At 40.5% G+C, this 11,709-nt stretch overlaps 1 protein-coding gene across 2 annotated transcripts; it reads right to left on the reverse strand.

The window, feature by feature from the left end:
• Positions 1–1,919: 1,919 nt before the first annotated feature.
• Enpp4 (ectonucleotide pyrophosphatase/phosphodiesterase 4) lies at positions 1,920–11,708 on the reverse strand. 2 transcript variants are annotated; one of them, XM_055612367.1, is made up of 4 exons: positions 11,576–11,708; positions 7,446–8,303; positions 6,941–7,111; positions 1,920–5,276 (listed from the first exon to the last, which is right to left on the reverse strand). In XM_055612367.1, the coding sequence occupies exons 2-4, from the start codon at positions 8,287–8,289 to the stop codon at positions 4,912–4,914; spliced, it is 1,380 nt and encodes a 459-aa protein (XP_055468342.1). In that variant the 5' UTR covers positions 8,290–8,303; positions 11,576–11,708; the 3' UTR covers positions 1,920–4,911. The 2 variants fall into 2 exon arrangements, with proteins under 2 accessions (XP_055468342.1, XP_055468333.1); XM_055612358.1 differs by lacking the exon at positions 11,576–11,708 and adding an exon at positions 10,590–10,717.
• Position 11,709: the final 1 nt, after the last annotated feature.

An 11,709-nucleotide genomic window follows, 5' to 3' on the forward strand; every position in this document is an offset into this window, starting at 1 on the left:
TCTACTGTCTTTATGAAAAGTGAGGTTAAGCATGGTGCCCATGAATCACACACGATCTAGGGGAGTGGCCATCAGACTGTCACACAGGAAGGTGTGGACTAGGACCTAAACTGTTCTCTAATTTCCTTTCACAAGATGGAAACTTAGCTGGGTGGGAGTTTACCTTGAAGTCACCAATCCCTTTATTCCATTTAACACTGTTAATCTGTTAACTCCCTGAACCCAGGATTTAGCTCAGTTCCACCTCCTGGTGCCCCCTATCTCTTTGAGCCACACATTTTATATTTTCCCTTGCTTAGTTTGCTCCTTTTCATTAATATGCTCTTCAGAAGAGTGCCCACCAGTAACCATAGAGCAGAGTCTAAACTAAGCTGTTTTGAGACTTCTTTTGCCAATGCAATTAACCCAAAATTCTTCACTTTAGCCTCAGGCATACTTTTTGGACAAGGGCAAAAAGCAGCCAAATTCTTAGCCAAAATATCCCAAGAACAGTCTCTAGGTCACATACTCTAACACTCTTCTCGGAAACCTCTTGAGCCAGGCCCCCGCAGTTCAAATCATCCTTGGCACCACTGTCTTCCATGTGCCCATAGGATGGCCCTTCAGCCCCACTTAAAAGCATTCAACTGCTTTTCTAATCCAAAGTCCCAGGATCCACATTTCTCCAAACAAAAGCATGGTCAGGCTTAGAACAGCAATACCCCAGTCCCTGGGGTATTGTCTTAGTTTTGTCTTAGTTGGCGTTTCTATTGTTGTAAAAAGACATCATGACCATAGCAACCCTTGTTTTAAAAAGCCTTTAATTGGGGCTGGCTCACAGTTTCAGAGGCCTAGCTTATTATTGTCATGTGGGACCCATGGCCGTTTGTAGGTAGACATGGTGCTGGAGAAGGAGCTGAGAGTTCTACATCTTGATCCACAGGCAGCAGGATACTATCTGCCACACTGACTGTAGCCTAAGCATACAAGACCACAAATCATCACAACAGTGACACATTTCCTCCGACAGGGCCTCACCTCCTGATAGTGCCACTCCCTATGGGCCCATGGGGGCTAGTTACATTCAAACTCCCAGGGGTTGGCAGAAGGCCTGAGCAGCAGCAGTCCAGTATTTGCCTGAGGAACAGTTCTAACTAGGGGACATGAGTGAGAGCAGTTCCATGTTGACACTGACAATCACCACACTCAAGAAGTTTAGAATAAAAATCAGCATCTTGCATGTCAGCAGCCTAGGACCCACCTGGATCTCTGGACTTTCACATATTCTCTCAAGCAATGGCTACAGTACATGTTAGGGAGGGACAATACAATACCCAAGCATAGTTGGGAAAGATGCAAAATGAACATCCAAACTCTGGAAGTAGAGGATCTAGAAGATGACTCTGAGTCCACACACCTCAACACCAAGAATTAAACCATAGGTAGATGTGAGTCATCTCTACAAAGTTTTCCAATTTTCGAAGACCTCTCTTCCAGAGTACAGAACAAATAGTTTTCCCAGTTCCTAGTAGTATTTACTGAATTTAAAAATACTGAATGAATGAGCTCCTGGAGGAAATGGAGTTGGATCTATATGCTTTTGGATAAGTCACTAAATGTCTATAGCTCCACAAAAGACAAAATTTAGATACTGTAACTGTGTCTCACTTTCAGTAGTCAGTTTGTAAAGTTTTCTTCCCTTTTGTTGTAAACTAGTTCAGGAGGTTCTGCAATTTTTTTCTGGCTGTCTTGCCAATGATGCCTTCATACTACACGTATTTTAAATATTGTTTTATAAATTGGCTGTTATACAACCTTAACCATAGTTTTAAAAGATCTGCAATGAGTGTCTACAAAAGTCTTCACAGAACCATTTAAGTCATAACAATTTATCTCTCATATGTATATGTTATAAGAAGATGACAAATTAAGAAGGCTGGTGTGTTTGTGTAGACTTTATTTTCATACATTTTAATCATAGGCAAAGTAATTAGCTACAAGTTGAAACAATATGGTCAAAATGTATTTCCTTTAACTTAAGGCACTATAAATTGTCTTAAAGTATACTCAGTGTATGTACATGCTGTTTCAGAACTGACAATAAATACATACTTTACACCTAATCTTTGTCCTTTGTTTGTAACATAAATTAACAATGATAAACCATTCTTCGTAAAAGGAATTTAAAGCCAATCATCCCTAAAGTTTACAAGGTAGGAATGAGAGGGAAAGCCCAAGCCCAGTGCAAAGGGATTCAATCCTTTAATATTCCAAGGCTTTCCCTGTGGATTCTTAAAGGAAGCCAATGTACAGCGCTGCTAGCAAGCCTCTGGTATACCCCATTGCTCTTACAAAAGAGCATCTATGCTATCCTGCTAACAGCAACATGACTGGCCCTCTACTAGAACATTGAGGTACATAACGCTAAGATGACTAGTGCAATTAACAGAAATACACAGGAAAACACTTTCCTATTGGGGACTATCATCAAGAGCTAAATATTTCTTGAAGCCAAATACTTTCTCCTGAACAGGAAGCACACAAACCTCCATGTCAAAAGCTAGCTTTACTAAAAGGTTCTCTCGGAGGAAAACAGGAGACATGAGCTTTAACAGTGATTTTTTTCCCAAAGATACAAACAGATTAGCATAAAGTTCAATATGATAATCTGTTTGATTGAATAAATACTACTCTTGTTTCCTGGATAAGCACTTTATAAAAATTTACCTAGTTCTAGTATTCTGAGAACAGAATAAAATATAAAATAAATACATCTGTTGGAAGGGCTGACACTGACAAGACATCGCATCCCATCCCACCCTTCATAAAAATCCAGTCACAGGTGGACCCCAAGCATAAGCTGCAATCGAGCTAAGTCACTGGAGTCCACAGCACTGAAGGAACCGAGCCATCTTCAAGCTAGTATGAAATACTCTGTGGGCAGACAGCTCAAAATGTCCACTAATTTTTCAAAGTGAATAGGCAGTTCATTTGCTATTTTTTAATTGAAATTAAAGAAGGCAGGAACTTCTCTAGTATTTCATTTGATCAACTCTTTATCCCTCTGCATCACTAGTGCATCTAACAAAATACATCAGAACATATAGGAACAAAATCAAGCCTAATCTGGCCCTAAAAGAGCCACTTTATGAACAAGAGCATAGTTACATATGCAGTACAGAAATGCCTCTCAAAACCCCAATACAATGGGCACCAGATATCAGATTTTAGGAAATCAGCAGTGAGCCAATCCAATGCACTATATCTAAGATGACAGACAAGTGTCAACTTTCATCACAGGTCAGCAGTGTTTAACAGCACTGCATACTTGCTGTAGACCCATCTTGTATCTGAAAAACAATAACCACCTTCATTTTGTATTGTCACAATGTCAAAGATCACACTAGTAATATGACTAACTGGTCTTTTCTCTGACGGACATCATAGGCTGTTCATTGTACTAGTTCTGTTCCAAGGAAGCAGCCAGCAAGGGGATGATGACCAGCTTCTCCACAGATCCTCAGTTCCCGCTGTGTTGGGACGACTCAGTGAAGGGCTGCAGCTGCTCTGCCCTTAGCACATGACCCAAGGGACCACAAGAGACCCTAAAGTACATTTCACATTTCTTACCACTCTACTGTACAGAAGGCACATTAAAATATCTCAGCTTTATATTAAGGTCATATTTTTTTCTACAGCATTTGAATACTTCCAATAAACATGAGAATTGAAAATTGTAACAACAATGAGTTTTAAATTGGGGTATTAACTTGTGAGCTGGTGAAAGTAGACAAATAAGATGTGCAAGAAGTAACCTTTCCCTTGAGCTGAACCTTTCCTGTCAGCTGTGCTCTGGCAGTGTCCAGTCCCCTTTGTAAGTCACATGACATCTGCACATTCACACACATAAACACGCTTACACATAAACACGCTTGCACACACAACTTATCCAGAGATATTAAACACAAAAAACTTTTCTCTATTTTCTTTGAAACTTCTTAAAAGTAGTATCCCAAAAAATGTAACTAAACAGACAAATAAACAAAACCACAAGGTCTTGCTATGTACCCAGGATGGACTCAGTCTCAAGGTCCTCTGCCTCATGCTCCCAACTAGTTGACTTAAAGGTGTACACCACCATGTCAACTCCACAGACACAACTTCTGGGGCATCAACAGTTTAAGAGTCATAGCAAGCTCAGGCTTTACATTACATAGTCTTCCGTGGGTTTGTTCTGCTTTTAGCAGCTTCACTTAAATGACTTCTTTGTATGTTATAGTTATGCTGTGTGGCTAATCAATTTTATTAACTATCACAAAATTTCCTACTTCAAGTTTTCTTGGGACACACACCAATTAAAGACAAATATAAAAAATATACACAACTTTTTCTCCAGGATACACAAAACTCACAAATTACAGAAATATTTGTGTCATTTACAAATATATAAATTTGTTAGAAAAGCACGCCTATTAAATTCTGGTATATTTTCACTTAAAGTTATATTTTTATTGAAAAGAAAGAAAGGAAGGAAGAATGAACAAAAGAAAAAAGAAAAAGAAAAAGGAAGGAAAGAAGGAAGGAGGGAGAAAGAAAGAAAGAAAGGAAGGAGGGAAGGAGGGAGGAAGGGAGGGAGGGAGAGAAGGAGGAAAGGAGGGAAGGAAGGAAGTTAGGAAAAAAAAAAAGAAAGAGTATTTTTTCAAAGGTTATTTCTTGTTAGGAAACCAGGTAGTTTTACCAGAAATACTAGTACTGTCAGGTTTATTTGTATCAGGCAACACACCAAAACAATACACACACACCAAAACAAAACAAAAAAGGCGGAGTAGTTTAAGCATGTTTCGGTCTTATCTTTTGAAATATACCTTTTTATGACTACAACACCATTCCTTGTGTGGATCCTTAGTTTTTAAGTTTATAAGACATAGCGATTTACCCAATTAAAGGATCATCATCATCTTCCTGCAGCTGAAGGCGGGAGAACGGCCGGGAAGCAGACACCCGGTTCTGCATGAATATTATGAGGCCTGTTAGCATGGTTAATACCAATAGGGCACTAATAACAATTCCAATGGCTTCTGGGAGATTAATGCACCACTGGTCCACTAACAAGCACTTGGCATGACTGAAGGTTCCATTATTGGGGTGTGGTTTTAGTCCCAGGATGTGGCACATCATTGGGTAAATATCCACAGTATTAATGGTGCTCTGCTTGTAACCTTTTCTAAAAGCAGGACCATGGGCAGCAAGAAACGGATGCATACTAGGCAGAGAATTGTCATAGCCATGGTCACCTACTGGAAAAAAAAGACAAAATTATGTGATTAATCATCAGGCTTTTACAATATAACATGCTCACTCTAAATACAATAGCTTCTTGACAGTCTTGTTCTCATCCATTAAGATTCTGCCTAGCTGCACTAAATAGAAGCCAGACATGAAAATCTGTGCTTCCTTTAACTTAGGCCGACTGGCATTTCACATGCACATCCTCTGTTTCCAATGAAGCATGGCTTTAGACTTTACCACATTGCAAGCTGAGGTGTTTATGTTTCAGTCCTAACCCACTCATCTATCCATCTCCAGTGTTAGTTGCAAAAGCTATCAACTCATAGCTTAAAAAGGTGTTCAAGTGTTCAGCTGAGAGAGAAGACAGGACCCTGAATGGCAGGATGGGATCCCAGACTTAACTATCTCAATTATTCCACTAAGAAAAACCATGGCATAACACATCGGTGATTTACTGCAAGTGAATGAACACCTCAAAAGTCAGGAAGGTTGGATAAGTGAGGATTTTCAAGAAAGCATTTGTGCACTGAATGTAAAGGAAATGCAAATAACTGTAGCTTGTAACTCCAGGAAATGTCTGACTCAAAGAAAAACATGGCTAACCATCCCCAATATAAATCCAACACCAGATTCTTCAGTTTGCTCCAACAACCTTGCCTGTGACTTTGTATCAAGTGCATTTCATGAACTTCCATTTCAGGGATATGGAAGTTTGTTGCAATGTTGTGGACTGATATGACAAGTCTCTAAGGATTCCACTGCAATTAAAATTCTAATTCAAGTAAAGTGTCATGGAAAAATTATTGGGAATGCAAAGTCCCACAAATAATATTGTCTATATTCCCATACTGATGGGTTGTGATCTTTTTTTTCTTTTCTGTATTTTCCAAGTTTACAAATAAGTATTTAAAACAACATAAATATAAGTAAAACACAAACTCCCTTGGTCTGTTTTACCCTTGCCTAACACTTCCACATTCCACAGTCTGCAACTAAGTTTGGTCTTTCCCTCTGTCTGTAAAGCAACTTTCACTACTACATACACCACGTCAATTAGTCTGCTAACTAGCCATAGCTGTTTTCATGCTAGAGAAACAGCTGAGCTGAGTAGCTAAAACAACAACAAAAAAAGCTGACCCACAAAGCCAAGAAAATATTTATTATCCAGCACTTTAAAGAAGTTTGCTGACCCCTGCAATGGACTTCAGTATCAGAATTCTTAAAGTACTAAAATTAAATACAAAATACAGATGAATAGTCCCCATTTGAGACAAGACATGTAACCTCACCCCTATACGTTCAGTCAGTATCTGAGGAGCATTATGATAGATCTACTTTGATAACTTGGTTAGCTGTGTGTTCAACTCTTGCCCAGTGACTCACAGAACCATAGCGCACAAGTTAAGTGATTTCATCATTTGGCAAACTTTTTGGAATTAGAAAATGAAACTACAGCTTTCCCCTGAAGTTATGCGACCATCTAATGGAAGAGTGAAACTGTGGCCACCGTAAATTGCTGTCTAGTGAAAATCACTTGAGAACTACCTTTGTAAGACTGGACTACCAGTACAGTATGAGCATAACTAGATCAAAGTACCTGCTTTGCAGAACAAGGTCACAATGTGCGCTACAGCCTTTAGAGACTACAGAAATACCACAAATAAATGCTTACGTTTTAATGATGACTTGTTCAGTACAATTGTCCAGCCTTCATCAGCAACCAAAATGATAGGCTGAATTCGATCGTTATGTTGGTAGTAAAATCTGTTAGGAATATCTTCTTTGAGATAAACGTTCATGTGAAGGCTACAGTGTTTCAGTTTGTCATAAAGCTCTGTTACATCTGTAAAAAGAGAAAACTGTCTTTGACTTAGAAGCAAAGATACATCTGACTAGTATAAACAGAAATACATTCTGGGCAATATTATCTAATTAAATTGCTTTTAATTCTCAAAACAGAGGGTAATTATGTGACAGTATCAGAGATGGGCACACACACACAGGCACTTTCAATAACTGACACTTTTTTTTTTATGTAGCCTGTCTTGTTTGAATTAGAAAGGGGACAGTTTTTTACACTGAGTTTCCTTGGCAAATATAAACTATGTATGACTACTGATTAGTAATTCTATGACTGGAAAAAATGTCTATCTCTCTTATTTTAAACAGGTACTTACTTGTTTTGGGAAGAATCGCAGCTACAGGGGTTAGGTCTATAACGCTGTAGTTTGAACGGTCGATGCAAGAATCCAAATTTATCAATCTGTTCTTAGAACACTGAGTCATCCCATGATCACTTGTGATAATCACGTTGAGGTTTTCCCACAGTCCTAACACCTTGAGTTTTAGGACAAGATCACCAATAAGGTCATCTATTTCTTTCAATACCCTACTCATGTTTTCTTTATCTTCAGGCCCATATCTGTGGCCGCTTGCATCTGGTTCTTCCCAATAGAGCGTTGCAAAGGTGACTGGTGGATTGGAATTGCTGAGCCACGTGGTAATGTTATTTAGTCTCTCCTCAAAGGGCACTGAGTTGCTGTAATTCATAAAATAAGAAGGCGTGATATTGTGAATGGGCACATCAGTACCAGGCCACATAGCGGCAGCACTTGATCTGTTTTCCTGAAGCTGATTGGTCACCCAAATTGGCACTGCCCCATTCCACCAAAATGGATCCTTATCATTAGATTCAGAGAAATGCTTCTTTGTGACGTCATCATACATGGAGTTGGCGACAATGCCATGGCTTTCCTCATATAAGCCTGTCACAATGCTGTAGTGGTTTGGAAATGTTTTTGTGATGAAAACATTTTTAACATGTTCCACCAAGACACCTTCTTTGATAAAGTTCTGGAGGTGAGGAAGGTCATAGTTCTTCAGGTAGTCAGCTCTAAAGCCATCAAAGGACACCAGAAGTAACTGAGGTGCCGAGCTATAGGAAGAGTTACCTCTACAGCTAGTGAGAAGTCCACAAAGGAAGAGTATTACTAATAACTTCATAATGAACACGTTGGACATAGCAGCTAGGGCTCCTGAAACATAAAAACACAATACATCAAGTAACAACACTATTTAAGGTTTAGAAATTTCACCAGCAGAAGAGAATCAAATCCTGGACATGCTACCGTTACTGATGTCAACTCAGAACTTAGATAACAATAAATTTGAAATACAGAAAAAAATTCCTTTACTTTCCTAGTTTCCTATTGATACTTGTCCCACACATCCATCAAGCTCTGGAGGAAAAATAGAACATTTTTTGTCCCCATAAACATTCTTGTTCATCTACCTTACCCAGAGCAGCAGAAATTATTCTAAACATTTACCAAAAAATAGATGAGAACAAAAAAAAAATGATTCTTTTGTTCAAAATACCAATAATTCCAAGTTTTCCTAATTTACTCGAGCCCACATGTATAGCTGGTATAAATTCTACCATATTGGTTCATCACCAGTTTCTGTTTAAGAAAACAAACAAACAAAAACCTGCTATACAGACAAGATAAATACTATCTGAGGGGAGAAATCTCAGTGGTCACTTGCTCCAGTTTTGACATGAAGTTCACTAACAGACAAAGCTTATAAGGACTTGAATGGCACAGTAACTTCAGAAGAAACTGAACAGTTACTAAAAGGAATTTCATCACGATGCCACCCTTACCTGTCCATCTTACTGCTAAAAGCATGGCTATTTTTCCTAATATCCCAGGTTCGGCCTTATTCTTAATTACTCTTTTTAAAAATAATCCATTGATTACTGGAATATAAGGAATTTTATAGCGTGTCTAAAACTTTTCAAATACAGTTACCTCTAATAGTTAGAGAGTTGAGAAGACCGTTCAATCATGTATTGCAAATGAGAGCTGGGCAGCCACAGGCAAAAGAATTACCCTGGTGCTCCCACCTCCTACCAAATAGAAAAGTTAACTCAGAACCAATCACAGACCTACCTGAAAGCCGAAGCTGTAAAGTTCTTAAAAGAAAATATAGCAATAAATCTTTAGAACTTTGGTTATGTCCAAAATTTAGATGTCGTGCCAAGAACATAAATGTAAGAGCACAGAAACAATCGTATGATTGTACTTAAATGAAGTGCTCAGGAGGGGAAATGCATAGGGGTAGGCAGGCGTGTGAGAAAGAGTCAGTAAATGCCAAGGGGGAGTTTCTTTCGGGAGTGCTGAAAAGTGCTTTCAGGTTGATGGTGATGAGGGTTATAATTTCCTAAGGCTGCAACTTAAACAAGTGAATTCAATGGCATGGTTCTTATTTGTCAATAAAACTGTATTTTAAAAAGTGGAACTGTATTCTTAAATAGCAAACATTTTTATCATCTCATTTTACTGCAAAAGCTAGTGTGAATTATGCATCTGATAATGCAGATTTGGGTGTCTTAAAATGAGAATAATTTGCACTACTTCCTATATGCAAAGCTATAGGACTTAATGAAACCTGTGTCTGCTGTTCTTCCACAAAACACAAATGAACAATCCTGAATAAAAAGGATGTTTAAAAATACATGCTATTGTGAATCCCAGGATTGGGAAAACTCTTAGCACACTGCCTGGACACAACAGCAGTCCTTTCTTTAAGCTTAGCAACAGGGACAAAGTAGAAAGTCTTTAGCCTTCAATCTGAGAAGGCTTTGCAGCTGAGCCCACACCTAGAAATGGGGTTCTTGGTCATCTAGTCTCACTCAGCTTCTACCTCTGTGTACATAAAATGGGGATGCATAAAGGCTAAACGCAGATCCTCAATAATGAAAGAATCCTCAATATTATCTCCCTCATCCATTTTAGTTGTAAAATTACTTAGGCCTGTGCTATTAGTTAGCCAGAACATTACAGAGATTTTACAAAACATGACATTGGAAGATTTTAGACTTTTTATACACAGTGAAGCTGAAATCCACTGAGCTCAGAAAGTTTACTGCGTTCTTAAGTTCATGTCTGTAACAAGTACAGAAACACGGCGCACTAACAAGTCTGATGACGCGCTCCATACTAAAGAGAACCGTGCCTGGCAGAACATCTTTCCCTAGCAATGCAGAGATCCATGTTTAGCCGGGCATGTTTCATTCTAACACCAAGTCTTAAGCTATAAACAAAGCACCAGTAAAAAAGGTCTTCAAACCATTTTCATGGAATTAGAAAGCTATGGTTCCAAGAATAAAATTATAAAATGTTACAAGAAATTCTGTAATTTTCACACCAACAAAAACCTCAAGGGAATAAAAAAGCAGACACATCTAGATTGTATCCAATTAACAGTACCTGGAAATTTGATGTAGTCTCTAATTTGGGACACAAAACATCCCTTACCTTCTCTGGGTTGACTGTCTTGCCTTGATGGAATGCATGTCAGTCATCTTTCACTAAATCCTAGACCATCAAGGGCTTGGGTTGAAAGAGGGTAAGGTAAAAGCCACTTGCCAGCATTAGCATTCCAGCTACTCTTTGATGAAATGAAATACAAATGTGGCTTTAAAACAGCATTATCTTTTATTACCTGTGTGCACGGGTAACAGGTAGTTTGCCCACAGATTTTTATGAAGCGCTCAACAATCCAGGAGAAGAAACCCAATAACCTTAAAGCTTTCTAAGCCTTTTAAAGATTCTAGCATTCTAAATGGTCCTCCGCTGTTCGAGGCCACACAAGCATCTTCGAGTCAGTTATTACGCATAAAACGCCCCTCATTGTATATCCAACAGAATTTCTTCCCAGTTATACAGAGTCTAAATTTAGGTGAGGGTTAAGGGTCGGGGAGTAAGCTCGAAAGCTCCGAGTCCCCTTAAAAACTGAGAAATCTCTGGGGAAACGGGAAGAAAGGACAGACCGCACTGCTGCGCACTCCTGCAGCTGGCCCCTGCGGAGTCCTACCACAAGCGCACCGGAATTTTCCGGTCCCTGGCTGGACAGCCCTCCGGCGGGGCGCGGACTGGCACGGGAAGGGTTGTTTGTGCAGCGCCTGACCCAGCACCCGGCATCCTCCTCCGCTGGATCTCCGGATTTTAGGACAGGAAGGCCATCTGACAGCACGGCCGCCTTAAGCCTGGAGCGGGGACGCGGCCCAGGCCCCGTCGCTCGCCCCGCGACCGCGGCCCCGCCCTCACCTAACGCCACAGTTAACATCCACCTGCCGCAGGACGCTCTTCCTCCCCGCCGCCCCCGGGCACCCCGCGCGCCCCCACCAGCCAGCCGACCGACGTCGCGCGCGGAGGAGAAGGGACCGGAGGCTCCCAGCGTCTCTACCCTCCGCCGCCGGGGTGCAGGGGAAGGGAGTGGCGCGTTCCCCTTCAGGACTCACCCGCCTCTGCGGCCCCCTCCGTCCCGCGCGCGGAACTCGGCGCTAGCGGAACCGCGCGCTCCGGGCTACTTGCGGGCTAGGCGGACCCGGGCGGAGCGCCGCTCGGCCCAGCGCTTCCTGGGACGCCTGCGCAG

The sequence above is a fragment of the Psammomys obesus genome, unplaced genomic scaffold (genome assembly GCF_907164565.1).
Source record: "Psammomys obesus unplaced genomic scaffold, mPsaObe1.curated_primary_1811, whole genome shotgun sequence".
NCBI classification, from domain to species: domain Eukaryota; kingdom Metazoa; phylum Chordata; class Mammalia; order Rodentia; family Muridae; genus Psammomys; species Psammomys obesus.

Bases quoted from the DNA above. Each gene is read 5' to 3' on its own strand.
- Enpp4 (XM_055612367.1), bottom strand. From the start codon at position 8,289: ATGTCCAACGTGTTCATTATGAAGTTATTAGTAATACTCTTCCTTTGT. The intron at 7,112-7,445 runs GTAAGTACCTGT...CTCTTTTTACAG, and splicing joins TGCGATTCTTCCCAAAACAA to ATGTAACAGAGCTTTATGAC. The intron at 5,277-6,940 runs GTAAGCATTTAT...TTTTTTTTCCAG, and splicing joins GAACAAGTCATCATTAAAAC to TAGGTGACCATGGCTATGAC.